This window comes from Nestor notabilis, unplaced genomic scaffold (genome assembly GCF_000696875.1).
Source record: "Nestor notabilis isolate BGI_N333 unplaced genomic scaffold, ASM69687v1 scaffold15149, whole genome shotgun sequence".
Lineage (NCBI taxonomy): Eukaryota > Metazoa > Chordata > Aves > Psittaciformes > Psittacidae > Nestor > Nestor notabilis.
This window is the reverse complement of record NW_009945245.1, coordinates 14620-33007: the sequence shown is the minus strand read 5'-3', so window position 1 is coordinate 33007 and position 18388 is coordinate 14620. Positions and strand designations below refer to the sequence as shown.

General features: G+C 45.4%; 1 protein-coding gene across 1 annotated transcript; it reads left to right on the top strand.

Annotated features, from left to right (window-relative positions):
* Positions 1-1168: 1168 nt before the first annotated feature.
* SEC14L5 (SEC14-like 5 (S. cerevisiae)) lies at positions 1169-18015 on the top strand (the record flags this gene model as incomplete). The annotated part of the gene is made up of 14 exons (XM_010022788.1): positions 1169-1318; positions 1452-1583; positions 3810-3938; positions 4599-4818; positions 6792-6904; positions 11266-11455; positions 12352-12440; positions 12965-13035; positions 13640-13811; positions 14478-14612; positions 14998-15135; positions 15908-16153; positions 16510-16688; positions 17829-18015. Coding segments are annotated over 14 exons (2070 nt in total), but the record flags the coding sequence as incomplete, so codon positions are not given.
* Positions 18016-18388: the final 373 nt, after the last annotated feature.

The window sequence follows — 18388 nt, the reverse complement described above, 5'->3', positions numbered from 1 at the left end:
AAGAGCAGGTTTTATTCCAGGGTACAGGAATGGGGCAACCAGCCTTCAAGCTGCTGTGGTAACAGAGACTGCAGCCACCCTGAACGTGCCCACGGCGCTGTGCATGTGCTGACAACTAAGCTGATCTTTATCATTATTGCATTAATGTTTTCTTTTGTGGTAGATAAAGATATAAATACTCGTGAGAGAACTATGTACTGTACAAAATGGTTGTCTCTTACAGAAGACAGGAAGATAGCAGCTGTTCGTAGAGGTTGAGCTCAGCTCTGGACTGATAGCAAAAACATCTTATGACCAAACCAGTGTAGCTCTTGGACAGCAATGGAAAGAGAGCACAGGTTCACCTCTTGTTGCAGCTGTAGCCAAACCCTGGGCTTCTTGTACTATTGTTACTTCAATTACATATTTACAACAGCATCACAACATGCAAGATGTTTTCAGAAATGCAAGGAAAACATTCCATCCTGCAATGTAATGAGAGGTTAGAGACGAGTCACAGTATGTACCATTTTTGCAAGGGCCATGGAAAGCTGGATTTTTGCTAGAGCTGGTAAAGAAGCTTTAGGTAAAAGGTTTTTCAGAGGGATGTGGGTTAATTAAAATAAGGAAGACTTCAGAACCAGGACAGAATTATTTTAGAAATGGATAAAGTGAGTAGCTAATAATTGGTGGCCTTACCCTTGATAGTCCAGGGCAGCTGGAACTGTTTGACACATCACATTTTAAGGCACATGTGTACTAAATATTTTTCAATAGCTTCTTCATACAGGCAATGTCTGACTTGAATGTTACTGTCTCTGGGTCAAACCCTTAGCTAGCAGAAACCAGCCAAACTGTACTTGCTTTCGCTAGCCGAAGATTAGGTTCCTGATGTTTGAGTTATTCTGAGTCCCTTCCTACTACTCTTTAACAACAGGCTTTTGTTTCTACTTCTTGTGTGAAATATAACTTATGTTAAGACATACTTAGCTTGATGACTGACATGAGAAAATCCTGGCTCTGTTCGCAACTATTTGGCTTTAACTTCAACCTCTGTGGTGGTTCCCTTTTCCTCGGAGGCAAAGGGCCTCTGTTCTGTGTGACTTTTACTGTAAGGGAATTAATTCATCTGGAAAGAGTTAAAGTTGATCTATCCAGAAGCTGAAACTTGCTTTGTTTTCACTCCCAGGCATATGAGAAGCGCTTTCCTACATGTCCAGAGATCCCAGTCTTCCTGGGGAGTGAAATCCTTCATGAATCCAGGAGTGATGATGGAGCTATACATATCATTGAACGGAGCTGTAAACTGAATGTGGATGCTCCTAGGCTGCTGAAGAAGGCAAGTGGAACTGTGGGGTTTGTTGACTGGGTCAGACAGATGAAGGCTCCTAAAGTTACTCTTTCTTTCTTTTTCTTTTTTTTCTTTTTTTTTTTTTCTCCCTCTTCTCCTTTTGGTTCTTCATCCTTCTCAGATTGCAGGGGTAGAGTATGTTTTCTTCATCCAGAAAAACACAGTGAACTGGAAAGAGCGAACTCTCCGCATTGAAGCCCACAATGAGACTTTTGCCAACCGTGTTGTCGTCCTTGAGACTTGTAACTACTCAGTAAGTGCTTCCAGCCCTTCCTTCACAGACAAATAAAACCAAAACCCTGTAATTTTACATATACAGGGTATATGTAAATCATGTACTTTTCATATACAGGGTAAGGTTGCTTGACTGAATTTGAGCACTGGACTGTAGTGTACTATGGTTAGACACTCTTGGACTGTGAAGGCTGTTGGATCTTAGGGTTTTCCAGTGCTTTTGCAGGACTTGAGAAACTCCTTTTAGGTTTATTGTGCTTCTCTGATTGGAGTGCTAGGCCCTACAATGAGAGCAGAAAACAGGATGGTTCCCTGAGTTTCTTTTTGGTTGAAATTCAGGTTGATAAAAGCATCTGGAGCTTGAGTGTGTATTTAGATCTAGATATTTAGAAGGAAACCCTTAATATTTATTATGATGAGGGCCAGAGAGAAGTCTGGCAATTAATTTTGCCCACAAATAAGTACAAGTTTTAGCACCTTGTTATGATCTTTGTGCTTGAAATATCTGGGGAAAGGTCTTGAGCACTATTTGTGGCCTGGAGTGTCTCACTTTGTGGCTGTATCTTCAGCAGCAGTGTGCTTTCTCATTGTAACTGTGCTATTCGGGTTCAGTCACCATTAAATAGCTTCATCTGTTTCTGGAAGCAATCAGATACTGCTCTTTGTTCTCTAAACAAAAGTCCAGATCCTGTTACTTACCTGCCCCTTTGGCAACTGGACAACAGCTCAGCTTCTTGGGAGTAAGCAAACTGTAAGTAGCTGCTGTTTCAGGCAAGACAAAGAGTTGAAAAGCTATTAATGTTTTGGGTTGTGAGGGGGTTTCCTGAGACAGAGATCACTTGCTGGCTACAAGGGGCTTCCAAAAAACTGCAGTAAATCAAACTTCCATCATCGTGAGAGGCGCTGACAGCTCCCAGGTCAGCTCTGCAATTGCTCAGATGTTGTTGCACTTGCTGATTTCGGCTGTGTTGCCTCGTGCTTATGTCCTTGGGAAGGAAACATCAGCAGCAGGGCACGGAGGGGAGCACTCTTCCTGCTTCAGGGCGGGAGCTCGTGGGCTGCATCCTCACGACGCTTCCCGGCTCTATTTTTACCAGTTCCCTTTTCCCTGCCAGAGTGCACCGGAAACGGGTTTATTCTCATCCTTCCTTTTCTGCAGTGCTCTCTGAAACGGCTTGGAGAAATAGGATCCTGCTCTTGCACTTACTTAGTATTTTCCCCTGGGGGAATTTGTGTCCTTTGTAGAGCTCCTATCTTTGTGTGTGGGCTGGAATGTCTTTATATCATGTCAGTTTGTGAACAGCAGCACCTACAGAGGAGAGGCTGACCCCTCTCAGAAAAGGGTTAAATTTAAAAGAGGAAAAGATTACTTAGGTTTTATATAGAATAACTGAGGGGAATTGGCTAGAAAGGAAAGGTGTAGGTGGATATTGGAGAGGGACTCTTCATGAGGGACTGCAATGATAGGACAGGGGACAATAGGTTCAAACTTAAACAGGAGAGGTTCAGATTAGATATAAGGAAGAAGTTCTACCCTGTGAGGGTGCTGGCACAGGTTGCCCAGAGAGGCTGTGGCTGCCCCATCCTTGGCAGTGTTCAAGGCCAGGTTGGAGTGTTGAGGGGAGGTTGCCCCTGCCTGCGGCAGGGGGTTGGAACTGGATGAGCTTTAAGGTCCCTTCCAACCCAAACCAGTCTGGGATTCTGTGATTCTATATTGAACTGATAGCGGGAAATCCCTCTGCTCTGCCGTGTCTCTTGTGTTCTGGGGAGAAGACTAACATAAGTGGCTGAGTTTCTTATTCAAAACTAGAAATAAAGTTTTGTGTTTCTCCCTTTGCAGATGTAGGGTTTTTAACTGCATGTGCAATCCCTGCCTTTCTGTAAGGAGACTTTGATAGGATGCTTTCAAGTGAGCTGTCACTATTTTACTGTGACTTTTGCTATGAATATTACTGTTCAGGTCTACTGGGGCAGAGGTGGGTTTTAATCTTTATTTCCTTGTGCATGTGAAGAATGCTGGGGTTAACCGCAAACATCCATATGTCCAGTTCATGATGCATTCCATTAGTCTGGGAGAATTAACCTGACTTAAATATGGGTCTGTCAGTGCTTCATAGGAAGCTCTTCTGCCCCCTCAGTCTCTAGCTCTGGAGATTAAATAGCCAGTTTGTACCAGGGGCAAAGGGCACTGATGTGTTGTGAGCTGTCTGCTACCATCCAACCCTGTGTCTATCTTTGGGCTTAGGTTCACCCTGAGAACGAAGAGTGGACTTGCTTTGAACAATCTGCATCTCTTGACATTAAGTCATTTTTTGGCTTTGAAAGCACAGTGGAAAAGATTGCTATGAAGCAGTACACCTCAAACATCAAGCGGGTAAGATGGGCTTTCCTTTGTGCCATAAAACCCAGATTCAAACATTGTTCTCAGTGTGCCTCTGTAAGATAGACACAGTCTAGTTTTATACCCTTCCTTATGTCTCTGAAATCACTCAGTAAGAAAAAGCCAGTGTACAATGGGCAGAAAAACAGTGAAGTTGCTGGAATTTCCTTGTGCAGAGGAGGGAGCAGACTGTGCCAGGGGAGGATGGCAGTGGATGTGGTGGGTGCCAGGCTCCTCGCACACTGAGGACACTGTTCTTCTGCGGGAAGAGAAAGTTCTGGGTAAAAATTAGCACGCTGTCTCTCAGCTTGGGAAGAGCTGCTTCCTTTTGGTGGCCTTTTCTTTCTCCCTGGGCTATATAGGAACAGGGCAGCTAATTGATGGCTTGGGAGCAGGAGGAGGGATACAAGTGTTATAAAGGTAGCTGCATCTGTAGCATTGGAATTTGCTTGGCCAGTGTTGTAATTCACCATTTGTATGGTGCTTTCATACTGAAAATTTTCCAACAGGGTCATGCAGATGGAAGGAGATAACTATTTCCATTCTGTTTATCTCTAACACCATTAGTTATCTGTTCTGAGGAAAACTCTCCTGCACCTTGCTCGTTCTGGGGAGATGGGGTGGCTTTTTCCTAATGAGAGTTCTCCCCTTCAGGGCAAGGAGGTGATTGAACACTATCTGAAGGAGCTGATCTCCCAAGGGATCACATTCATCCCCCGCTGGACACCTCCCTCTGTGTGTGGGCAGAAGGATGAGCAAACCCCAACTGCTGGAGACACTGCTGCTGATGCACCCCTTGACTCTGGGGCTCTTGGAACTACCAGAGAGCAAACTGGTAGCTCTTGCCCTCCAGCAGAAGCTCTCAGCCCTGACGGTATGTGATGTCCAGATCGAAATGCCTTGAGTAGCACTGACTAGTGAGTTTAAGTTTACTTTTTTTGGCATGAGGATTTTCTTCTGGATTGTGGGTGGGGAGGGAGGAAAGTTTTATTTTCTTCAAGGAAAACACAAACAATGGAACTTCTGCCCCCCAAAAAGCCTGAAAAGCCAAGAGAAAATGCAGACAGTATGGTTTAGTTTGAGCATAGGAAGAAAACTTGGTTTTGATCTCACTTTAAGGTATAAAATACCTTAAATTTGAGAAACTTAAAGGTGTCTTGAGTGTGCTATAACTAAATTATAATGAAACATTTTGGCTGGTTCAAAATTCATGTTCTTCGGGATTTGTTTGGATGGGTTTTGCCCCTCTATCAGGCCAAGACAAACTTGTGGAATGTTGCCTAATGCCTTTCTCACACAAGATGTTTGAATGGACTTTATCTTTCTGTGTGTTGATCTGATGGTATCTTCTAGACCAAATAAAATTCTTCCCTGCAAAAAGAAATAGGAGGGACTTTTTAATTGAGAGCTGTGGTATTAGAGGAGTTGTCTTTCCTCAGAAGGGAAGACAGCGCTTGTTCTGCCAAGTGTAACTAGGGAAAAAGCTTGGAATTCGGAACTATCAATGGTTCTGGGGTCACCAGACCTTCTCTGCTAGGAGAATTGTAATCCATCTGGAAAAAGAATCAAAAGCCTCAGAGGAGCTGACTGAGAAATATGCATGTGCTTTGGGATTAAAGTTAATCTGAGAGACGGGCTCTTCAGAAACTGTAGAAATAGGACAAGGGGTGATGGGTTCAAACTAAAACGGGGGAATTTCAGGTTGTAAGGCAGAAGTTCTTTCCTCTGAGGGTGCTGAGGTGCTGGCACAGGTTGCCTAGAGAAGCTGTGACTGCTCCATCCCTGGCAGTGTTCAAGGCCAGGCTGGACAGAGCCTTGGGTAACATGGTCTAGTGTGATGTGTCCCTGCCCATGGCAGGGGATTAGGACTGGATAATATTAAGGTCCTCTCCAACCCAAACCATTAAGAGTGGCAGATCCCATCTAGCAGAAGGGAGAATAGCTCTTATTTATTTGTTTATATTCATGTTTAGGAAGTGGAGCAATCAGCTTCCCTGGGGCTGCTCCACAGTTTGCTAGCTCTGTGGATTCAGTGGGGGCATAGCACTTCTCTGCTATAATTTCTGTATTATCAGTCAGCACCACCATATCCTGTGGGTGTCCAGGCCTTAATCTGTAGTTAATGGTATCTGCTGGAAGTATTTCCTGCTTGATGAAGAGCTAGCTCAGAGGTGGGCCTCCCAGCCCTCCTGCTCATGTGCTTTCATACGTCCAGCATATCTATTGGCCTGTGCTGTGCTCCCCTTTGGGTACCACGTTCTCCTTGCTGGTATCTGCACATCCAGGCCTCGGATGGCGCATCTGCTTCTGTCTCTGAATGCTGACAGTCTCACACCCCTTGTCCTTTGTCTCTGATCTGGAGGGACCTTGAGCTGCTGGTCTGCACAGGGCTTCCCGTGCCAAAAATCTCACTTGCTGTCAGAAATGGTAGTGTTGTTGTCCCTTTCTGGTGTCTGTATGCAGAAAAACATTTAAATTCTCAGCTAGCTGGTTTTTAGCTTCTTGTCATGGAAATTTTGCATGGGATCTCTAGGGCACTGGGGGAATTAAGTGCTCAGGTTCTGAAGATGGGTGCCAGAGCTCATAATATTCCTTCTAAAGTTCCTGCTGGAGCAGTTCAGGGTTGAATGAAATATTAGCATTCCAAGAGACAGGAGGAGTGATCCTTCCATGCTGTCTGTGTCCTCATGCCCTAATCACTGTGAGAATATTGCTCACTTCCCTCAGGCAGCTGAAATGAGGGCTTCCGAGCTCTTCCAGTGTACATCCTAGGTAACCTGCTGTGTAGAAATCTCCTTTCTGACTATGCCAGGTTTCCTCTGAACTGTTCTCTTTCATTCCCTCCAGCTGACAAGCTGGATGCTGATTACATCGAGCGCTATCTGGGCCAGCTGACCCCGATGCAGGAGAGCTGCTTGATCCGCCTGCGCCAGTGGCTGCAAGAGACGCACAAAGGCAAGGTGGGTAGGTGAGGTAGGGAGGACCCTATGCAAGCCTCAGCAGAAGGTTCTTGTACCTCATGTGCCTTCCAATAAACTGCAGGGTCATGGACAATTTGTGTGCTGAGACTCTGTTGTTTTGGCAAGGTTGGGTAAAAGGCCAGGAGTGACAAACAGCGCGTGTGATCTTGCGGTGGGATCTGATGGTGTCACAGACCTGTGTTGCTTGGTTCAGTGCTCTCAGTGTGGAAAAAGTCCCTAGGCCCAGAGGTTTTGCTGTGGGCTTAGAGCTGGCATTGCCTGGGGCTTGGTTGCCCAGACTATTTGCCCAGGACTATTTGTACTGTTCAGGATGTGGGAAGCAGAGACAGTCTCACCTTGTATGTTGTGTAAGCCTCTAAAATAGAGGACCTGAGGGCAGTAGACAGGGGCAGGTACAACTGGAGTTGGCCAGCTAGTAGAGCTAGAAACACATTTCCCTAAAAAGCAGCAGAGGTACTGTGGGCTAGGTGTATCCCTGCTCTGCTGAGGTACAGCTCTGCTTCAGCAGCTGGTTGAAGTGTCGAGATCAGGTCAAGAGGTAACTGGTATGTGGCTGAGAAAAGATCTAGGGCACCTTGAATGCCTCAAGGGGGATCTAACTTGAGATTTCCTGATGAAGAGAGATTGAGTGGGAAGGAAGGACCAAGGATAGCAAAAGACAGTTACTGAGTGAGACGAGTAGATAAATAGCAGAATGTTGCTTACAAAGAGGGGAGACCAGAAGAAAGATTGTTGGAGCAAGTGACCCTCCTAGAAAACAATTACAGCTAGTTAAGGTTTCAATAGTAATAGCTTCCTGACTTAGAAGGTAACTGCTCTGTCAGCCATACAGAATAGGTTAGGAGGTACTCTGTGCAGTCACGGGCTTTGGATTTGTCTTTTTCTTTGAACTGGCCTTTCAAAAGGAGGCTACTGTGCTGTCTACATGCCTTGCTGTATCTTTGAGAGCTGAGAAGAGGACATGTCTCATCTGAGTATAAGGGGAGTTATAAGAGCTTAAACATGACTTATAAAAGCCTTGTTTCCTCTTGGAAAAACTAATTGTCTATGTAGAAATAAAATGTAACAGATTTAGCGTTATAGTTCTGTTACTGAACTTGAAGTCCCCTTCTGTGAGAGTGTGTGTGGGGGGGTTTGTTGGTATCTATGAATGTGGCTGGAGAAACAGTTACCAGAAAACCACAGCCTGAAGAGAAGAGCAGAAGGTGTTGAGGTAGTGTGTGAAAGTCTCCCAGCAGCTGATAGGCTCTAGAGACTACCAATGCTGTTGAATCTGTGAGCTGATAAATTGAGAACACCAAACATCTGCCAAATCTGTCCAAGGCCACTGGTCTAGAGTAGCAGCAACAACAGGTTGTATAACCTGGACTGTGCCCAAGAGTGTGCTGGCTGCTAGATGCAGGTAGAGACTACAGGTGTGTGTATGTGTGTGTGTGTGTATATATATAGATATATATATATACACACACCCTCAACAGAACAAAGGACTGAAGGAGTGTCTGAACACCTGCGTGTAAGTTCCTGTCATGTCACTATGATGGTCTGCCTCTGAGTAAACAGCTGGGGTTGGCTTCCCAACTAACCAGGTAACTGTGTGAGTACACTGTGTGAATAGTCACCTGCTAATAACAACTTTACTGATGAAATAGGCTTTATTAAATATTGGTTGTGATCTGTCCCCCCTGATCAACCTCCTGTCAGATAAAAGGGATTTGACAACAAGCAGACATAAAGGGTGAGGATCAATGCTCAGGCCTAGTTATGTTATGAAATACAGGACATAAGGATTTTCAAGTCAACAGTGACCTGCCCAGTAAAACAGTGTGGACTTCTATGTGGTAGAAGATGTCTCAGCTATTGGGTAGCCAGCTGAAAGCAAGCCCAAGATGAGAGCAAGACAGTGAGACTTTGTCCATGCATGGGATCTGGAAGGAACCTGGTTTCAGGTGGCAGAAGCACAATTTAAATGGTTGGGTTTTTTTTTTTTTTGGGGGGGGGGGTAGGGGTAAGGAGTTTGGTGGCTTTTAATTGCTTGTCAGAATAATAGAAAATCAGGAACTTGCCCTACATGACTTAAATTTTCTCTGGAGAAGCTGTTATGTTGCTGTGAGAATCTGTTCTCTTAATTTGAAGTAGGGATGTCCTTATTCCTCGTATCAAAAAATATTTGTAGATCTCCTGTTTCTTGGAGAATCACAGAATCCCAGACTGGTTTGGGTTGGAAGGGACCTTAAAGCTCATCCAGTTCCAACCGCCTGCCACGGGCAGGGACACCTTCCACTACAGCAGGTTGCTCCAAGCCCTGGCCGGGCTGGCCTTGAACGCTGCCAGGGATGGGGCAGCCACAGCTTTTCTGGGCACCCTGTGCCAGCACCTCAGCACCCTCACAGGGAAGGTGGTGATGTCCCTTTTAATTCTTATTTTTGTTCTTTTTATCCTATTTTGCGTTCCATTCCCTATTCTCTCTAAAGAAGACATCCTTTAGGACCAGATTTATCATTGCTTTAAGAATCTGATAAGCTGAAGGAACAATCATCAAATGGTGTTTAAATCGCAAAGACTTACAACTAGTAATCAGTGGCTTTGCACCGTGCAGTAGAGTACAAGTAGTTTCACTAGTAAAGACAAAATCAGTTGGAGATTAAAACTTCATATGGGAATTACTGCTTTGTTTGGATGAAGAGACTAATTCCACGATGGAAGAAGTTCCTGTGGAGCTTCCTGCCTTTGGTACAAACAGAAGTGCCAAATTTGCCTCTTACCTGAAACTATGGACTGTATAGGTTTGAAACATAGCAAAACCTTCTAAGAGCCATTCCTTCTTTTGGGTCTTACAGGACATCTGGGGGCTGTTGTAGATGTTTGTGGGGTTTGTCTGTTGTCTGGTGAGTAACAGCTTCTTCTGAGCAGCAGAAATGCAAATGTGAATGAGCTGATGAGAGTTCTGCTGCCTTTAATGTTGCTCTGCTGCAGAAAATCTTGGTGGTGGTGTTGTAAATACCTCAGATTGTACTGGGGAAGACTGCCCTCTTCTTTCCGTGAGAGATAAATGCAGTGTTCGCAGCATTAGAATATGCTGAACACTGTTAATCTCCCATCTCTTCAGGCTTGGCTTTAGGCTGCCTGGACCCTACCCCTTTATTTAGGTGGAATCAATTCTTGGTATCTCTTGCAGCTTCATACCAAGTTGTGATACTAGGGTTGCTCCCAGCCTGACACAGCTGATGGCTTTGCTTTCTCCCCTACTTTCTGTTGTGGTGAGCATGTCGGTGAACAAACAAAAGAGCTTTGACTCCCAAACATGTGCTTTTTTGTCTTCCAGCAGGGCTCAGATTGCTCGCATCATGTTCAGTCAGTACAGACACTACAGAGGAGGCTATCCCTGCTTGCCGGAACTTGAATTTTTAATGGAAACTTGATGTAGCAGATGAGGCCAAACACTTCTGGGGGAATTAGGGTGAGGACCAAAAAGTAGCATATGCAACTAGAATCCAGTTGGGTTTGTAGCTTGACAGGCTTTTAGTCAAATCTGGCCCTGCTGTGGAATCTGTCAGGTTTATTGTTAGTTCCTGCTGCTTATATTACTGGCAAATTTTCTTTTGATTTTTATTTTCAGCTAAAAGGGAACATGTGAGATTGGGAAGGAGGTTGGAATAAGCCATTTCACAGCCCTGATTTGGGAAAGCTTTTCTGCTGCTAAATTACTAATAGGTTTTGGGATGAGTGATAGAGAAGGGGGTATGTTGTAGTTCTGGTTGATATGTTTGTTTTTTGGCAGGAGTTAGTATGAAGTGGTGGGGCAGGGAAGCTTGTGAAAGAACTCTAAAGCTTTCCTGTTGAGACAACACCGTGGAGAGATGGTTAGCAGCAAAGCAAAGCAGAAGAGCGATCTGCATGAGAGCTGGAATTGGTGTAGGGGCTAATCACTAGAAGACTGTGGTGTCATAATCTGCCTCCAAACAGTGCTTAAGCTCAGGTAACATGTTACCTGTGGGTGCTTTCCATCCTTTGGTTTCCCCTATGGGAGGTTGGTTTCATACAGCGTTTTGTTTGTCCTTTTGGATAGCTACCTGAGGGAAACCTTAGCGAGCTCAGAGTTTGCTGGGGCTTCTGCATCAGTGAAAGGCTTCTCGGGCTCTGAATCAGTCCATTCTTTGTGCTCCTAGCACCATCTGCTGCATTCAGCTGGATTAGGTGAGGAAGGAGGCAGAAGGAATGTAAGTTTAGTATTTATCTTCACTTTAAGAGGCTAAAAAATAGTATGTGCTTCTCTGTGGGCTTTATGGAATAGTGATACAGGTAATGTAGCAGTCTTGATCTTGGACTTTCTCTTCTCTCAGATCCCTAAAGATGAACATATCCTTCGGTTCCTGCGGGCACGAGACTTCAACATTGACAAGGCTCGAGAAATGCTCTGCCAGTCGCTGTCTTGGCGCAAGCAGTACCAAGTGGATTACATCCTCCAGTCCTGGAGGCCCCCAGCCCTCCTGGATGAATACTACACTGGAGGGTGGCATTACCAAGACAAAGGTGAGAAGCTGCCCTTGCATTACAGCATGGGTTGATTATAGGACCTTGTAAGTATTGACAGTTTAAACATCAACAAAGCCACTGACATGTAAATAGCCAGTCTGTTTTGCTGTAACTTTATTTTCTCTGCACAGATGAGGCAGACTAGAGTGAGTGCAAAGCAGCATCAATTTGATAAGGTTGCCTTTGGATGTGATTTTTATCCTTTTTAAAACATGTATCAAAAGGACTGTGACCAGCAGGTCGAAGGAGGTGATCCTGCCCTTCTACTCTGCCCTTCTGAGACCCCACTTTGCAGCACTGTGTGCAGTTCTGGTGTCCTCAACATAAGAAGGACATGGAGCTGTTGGAGCAAGTCCATAGGAGGCCATGAGAATGATAAGGGGCTGGAGCACCTCCTGTATGAAGACAGGCTGAGAAAGTTGGGGCTGTTGAGCCTGAAGAAGAGAAGCTGTGTGGAGACCTCATAGCAGCCTTCCAGTATCTGAAGGGGACCCATAAGGATGCTGGAGAGGGACCTCTTCATCAGGGACTGTAGTGATAGGACAGCGGGTTTAAACTGAAACAGGGAGGTTCAGGTTGGGTATAAGGCAGAAGCTCTTCTCTGTGAGGGTGCTGAGGCGCTGGCACAGGGTGCCCAGAGAGGCTGTGGCTGCCGCATCGCTGGCAGTGTTCAAGGCCAGGTTGGATGGGGCTTGGAGCAACCTGGTCTAGTGGAAGGTGTCCCTGCCTGTGGCACAGGGTTGGAACTGGATGAGCTTCCAACCCAAACCATTCCATGATTCTGTGATTTCATGTGGCCTTTATAAAACATGCTATAGCAATAGCCTGGGGCACTGGAGTACTTCCCTCTCTAATCCTTATCTTTTTATTTATTTATTTATTTTTTTTTTAAGATGGACGGCCACTCTACATCCTTCGTCTTGGCCAGATGGACACAAAAGGTTTGGTGAAAGCCTTGGGAGAGGAATCATTGCTGCGACATGTGAGTTGTATTTTCCTTTCTCACCCAAAGTACTGCCGTCTCCCCTGGTGAGTTTAGAATGTAACAGAGCAGCCGGAATCTACCTGCCTGACCCAATTCCTGTGTTGTGTGGCCAGCAATTCACAGTTGGCTTAGTGACTTTTGCATGGCACAGCTGCTCTGTCTTCCTGCAGAGACAGAAGTGAAGCTTTTGTAATGGTACAAATGAGCCAGAAAGAGGCTTTCTGGTAACCTACAGTTCACTGTAAGCTTTCCATGGCCCTCTCATGTAGCTCAGCTAATAACTTTTGATCTTGAGACTTTTCTGTTTCATCTTAGATTTTCAGCATCTGTACCTTGTATGATCAACTCAACTTTTCAGTACAGAAGCCCTTTTTTAATGTAGACTCTTATTCTGTTTTGTACACTGCAAGTTCTCAAGCTGGTGCGCTTCTAGGTTCTGATTTTTGGAATAAGATCTCTGCCTGTCCTGGTTTCTCACTCATACTGAGGCTAACCCCAGTCCGTACTGGCTTTCATTTCAGGTTCTGTCAATTAATGAGGAAGGACAAAAGAGATGTGAGGAAAACACCAACATTTTTGGCCGTCCCATCACGTTAGTACAGTTAATTTTCTTGTATCCTTACAGAGTTTGGACTGATGTGGTGAGAAAAAGGCTTCTGTGGGGGGGTTTTAGATGATGTCCTTAGGGTTAAGCTGCAGACAGATGGCAGTGGGTCTCTGTTCTGGGCTGTTCCTGGACTTAATGCAGATACATTCTACAGCTTCATATGAAAGCAAGTGTTGATCCTTCCTTACATTTTTTTATGCCCCATTTCAGATTAATTTATCTTGGTGATTTTAATCCAGATCCTTAAAATTCTTCTTTTTATACAGGAAACTGTCAGTTTCCACCTTCATTTAAAATACACTTCTGAATTATTTTTAGGAATAGGCCTGGATGCATTCACCCTCTTCCACACTGACACCATATGTTCTTGCCTTTGGGCTTGGATGTCTGTTTTACCCGAAATCTCGGCCAGATTCAGGCTGTCTCTGCCTGAGTGGAGATCTGCTTTTCATTGCAATGCTGCTCTTCCCTACTGGCTTTACTAGATCCTCTACAGGCTGCAGCATTACTGAAATATTCTGTGGCTCACCAGCTGAGCAGCCACTGTGCAATCAAGTTCTGACAGGTCTTTTTCCATGTGTTCTTTTAGATCCTGGACATGTCTGGTGGACTTGGAAGGGTTGAATATGCGGCATCTCTGGCGGCCTGGAGTTAAGGCCCTGCTTCGGATAATTGAGGTTGTGGAGGACAACTACCCTGAGACTCTGGGGAGACTCTTGATAGTGCGAGCACCCAGAGTTTTTCCTGTGCTCTGGACTCTGGTGGGTGAAATCTGGACTGCAGGATCTTAAGCACTTGTGCATGTACAAATAGCTAAATCATCCAGTCAGTGTGAGTTCTGCTTGTTTGAAAGGTTAGGGAGAGAAAAGCTTCCAGGGAACTTGTGGCTTAACTCCTGAAGAGGCCGCAGCATCACTACAGAGTGAGCCATAACATGCCTGTAGCTCATTTGGTTCCACTGGTTGTCATCCACTAGAGCAGGATAGGATGTCAAAGATAAACTGCAACTCCTCATGCAGCTGTGGTAGCCCGAATTTGGTGGGGTTTTGTATTGATGGGAGAAAACAAACGGGATTTGTTTTTAATCTCCTGCTGGAGAACATTGAAGAGTAATAATAAATGTGGTTCTGCCTGGTACCTAATGGCTGTTCTGGCAATGCGGGAACATGGTTGTTAAATTTCTTGTCAGTTTTAGATGTGATGTGGTGACTGCAAGCTTATTTTACATGAGGTAAAACCTTTTGTGAGATGGTATTGTATACTTGCCATTTGTTACTCTTTCTCTGGGGAAGTGTTGTTCTGCTGGTCTGCATTCCTGGTGTTGAGGCCTTCCAGTCTAGAGCCTAAAGTGTCCATGTAAGGTGGTATAAACATTGTCTCCAGCTTCACTCTGTGACAGTGATGTCTTCCATCCACTTTTTATTTAGGTCAGTCCCTTTATCAATGAGAACACAAGACAGAAGTTCCTCATTTACAGTGGGAATAACTATCAGGGTCCAGGAGGGCTGGTAGATTATGTGGACAAAGATGTGATCCCAGACTTCCTGGGAGGAGACTGCATGGTGAGTTTTCCTTCCTGTTGTGCAAGTGAAGTCTGCAGTCACCCTCCATTCCCTCCTCCTCAATGCCCTGGCCTTCCACTCCCTCTGAAAGATGGCTAAATGTCTGTTGTGGTGGGGGTACCTCTGCTCTGAGCACAGGGAAGTTAGTTTGTGCACAGACTTTGCCCTGAAGTGATGATGCTGCCCTGGAGAAGGGGGTTACCTAACCTCTACATGGAGCTTAGGTAAACTATTATAGTTCAAGTAAGTTAGTCCTGCTGTGGAATCTTGCACCAGCTGAGGGTGTCAATCTGTGTCTGACAGCCAGCGAGGGTTTGTGGTACAGGTGACTTGATACTTTGCCACTAGATTATTTTAAACCCTCATATTTGTCTGACTCTTCCAGTGTACTGTCCCAGAAGGTGGCCTTGTTCCCAAGTCACTTTATCAAACAGAAGATGAGTCAGAGAACTCGGATCACATCCGGTTATGGACAGAAACTATCTATCATTCTGCAAGTGTCCTCAAAGGAGCTCCACATGAGGTACAGACCAGAACTTCATAAGGCTGCAGGAGGGTATTGGTGATGTGTTCCCTTTTAAGGCTGACTAGAACACTGAAGGGCTCCCAAAGCGTGAGCACAAGATGGTTCAGCAGCATGTCTTTCCTGGGAAGGCTAATGCCAGCTAACAGCCAGGAGTGTGGAAGTGAAGAACAGCAATTTGAGGAAGTGTCTTTTACTTCTACTGTGGCTTCATCTTCTGTAAGATGCAGTGTCTTCCTTCTCCTCCTTGGGGGAAATAAAGCTCTCTGTTTGCCTTCTTGATAGTACAACTTCCATTCTCAGTGGTGGAGCTGGGACAGTAATAGTGGTGATGTAAGAAGGTATGTACTGGGAATGTCTTGATGGGGGTCATCAGAGAACAATGTCCAAAAAAGCAGCACTTGAGTGTCAAAGCAGTCCACCAGCTTCACTGATGGTGAGTAACTGACTTAGCCTGCTTGATTTCTTAAAAAGCAGCAGTGCCTTTTGGAGTGCTCTTTCCCATCTGGAATGCTTTGCTGCAGTTCTGCTGAGGTTTTCCTAGAACTAGTAAATTATTTACAAGAAACTTAGATACAGAGGAGAGATGGTGTAAAAACACCTTAACAGATGTACTGTGGTGGAAGTCTGGTGATGGGAATGGGTCTGTATCCTCCTTAGGAATCCAGGCCAATGGCTTAACTGAAGGATGGTGGAGAAAAGCATGTTTGCAGAGTGGCTGCCACCTGAGGACCTGTCTTTCTACAATGGGCTTGTTTTGTTCCCTTCTTAGATAGTTGTGGAGATTCTGGAAGGGGAATCCGTCATCACATGGGACTTTGACATCCTGAAGGGAGATGTGGTGTTCAGCCTCTTCCACTCCAAACGAGCTCCTGAAACAAGTCACAAAGAAGGCACGTTACCCAGTACCTCTGCTGCTGGGGACAATATGCAGCTGATTGACAAGACATGGGTCCTTGGGGTGGATTACAGCCGTATGGAATCGCCACTGGTTTGCCGGGAAGGAGAGAGCATCCAGGTCAGATGTCTTTGGGTAGTGGCATGGATCTAAACTGGTGCCATGGTGGGGAGGGGAAGGAATTGGTGGCAAGAGAAATCACGTAGTGCTTAGAAACAGTAGTTGTGGTCGTTGTTCTCTGGATTCCCTGTGAAAGTGGCTGCTATTGCAGCCCTAATTCAGAGCAAGCTGTTGGAAAGAGACTCCATAATCCAAGATAAACTACTCGAAAATAACCTTTTGTCACTAGCATTAGAGGTGTGCCATGATGTGTGTTCCCCAAAGTAGGCAGCTCCATTAGTTGCTTTTAATTTTGCCAAATTCGGCTATTTCTTAAGGCACCTGATAGCCACTTGATGGCACTTCTTCTCTCCCAGGGGTCTCATGTCACTCGCTGGCCTGGCTTTTATATTCTCCAGTGGAAGATGCATGGCCCTCCGCCCTGTGCTGCCACTAGCCTCCCTCGGGTGGATGATGTTCTTGCCTCTCTGCAAGTTTCCAGTCACAAGTGCAAGCTTATATACTACTATGAGGTGCTTGCATCCAAGGACTTCAGGTAGGAGATGTATTGCGGGGGGGGGTTACTGTGTGACTTGCAATAGAGAAGCCAAAGGAGAGGACTGAGTGCGAGTTAAACATTGATACGCACACCCTGTGGAGGTCATTGGTTTTGCTGATGAAAAGTTAGATGGACACAAACTTGGTGGCATTTTGCACAAATCTCCTTTAGTGCTGTAGGTAATGAGGGACACCTTTGGCTGTATGTTCACCAGTGGAATTTGTGTTTAGTTCTTGCTGACAGCTACCTGAAGAGGTGGGGAGGGTTTAGACTGAGGAGTCCTTTTATCTTAGGACTGCTATGAAAAGTTACTTTTGGGGTAACTTATCAAATACCAGCTGGGTTATTTCACACATAGCTCATTTGGCACCTGAGAAAGGTCAGTGGTGACTTGGAGAGTGCTTTCTGAATAGATGAATACATCAACCGAGGCAGGATTTGCCTGGCTTCCTCTAATGCTAAAAGTACTTCTCAAATCACTCAGTAATTTAAATTCTTTGCAAGTACTTGACCTTTTGTTAGGAGCTGGAGGAAGCAGAACAGATCTGCAGGTGGTGGCCTTGGGAACGTGATCTGGTGAGATCCTGTGAAGTCAGAGCAGCAGCAAATTCCTCACTCTAGCCATTCAAGCCTGTTACTTGTCACTTGACCTGCATGAAGCATGATGGGAAGAGTAGGCAGTCACAGCTACAGTGAGCCCTGTCAGCTCTAGGCAGAAAGAGCTGATGCCCATGGCTGCATGCTGAAGTTGGGACTCTCATGCTTAGCAGGCTGGAGTTCCTGGGTTAGCAGTGACAGCTACATGCAGTCACTGAGTGACATGCCACACTGAGCATTTGGAGTGCTCCTGAGCTCTCCTTTCTGCTCAGGGGCAGTGAATGCAGCTCCACAGCAGCTCTAGCTGCATCCTGCTCCCAGAAGACCTACAGGAGATGAGGTGTAGTATGTGTAACATTGAAAATGGATGTCTCTGGCAAATTAATTTGTCTTCATGACATGGAGATTCTTAGTTGAAAGCGATGGGACAAAAAATAAAGTACCTTTGCAAGCGTTATAGAATGTAAGCTGATCTGTCAGATGTGTAGAGTTCTTCATTAATAGCTGCCTTCCTAACAAATCTGTGTTGTTCCATCCCAGGGGATCCATGTCGAGTCTGGAATCTTGCAACAGTGGCTTTTCCCAGCTGAGTGGAGCCACCACATCATCCAGCCAGTCCCAGAGCAGCTCCCATCTTTCTAGATAGCAGGGCTGAAGCTGCAGCAGCAAGGAAAAGTCACCCAGGGCTTCCTGCCCCTCTGCACCAAACCAAAGAGCCTCCAGGGGCTGAGCCTGGAGGCAGTCGTTTGCCTGACCACAGGGGAGCAGCCATTTGGACACAGAGAGGCTTCTGGGAGCTGCTGTGGACATCAAACCTTAGCACTCATGGCAGACTTAGAAATTTTTATATCAGATGATTACTTCTCAGTAATCTTTTTCACAAATGAGTTTTGGATGAATGTCAGTTTGCATGAATCTGCGTCACTCCACTTGAAGGGCTCTTTCCAGTCAGTCCTTTTCCTATGTAGAGGAGACTGATGTTGCCTTATCTGTTTGCTCTGTAGGACTATTCATCTGTAGCAAAACGAATCTAGTTTCCTGGGTGCCCAGGGTACCAGTTACACATCAGAGTGTGAAATGGGCACTTCAGATGCAAGGAT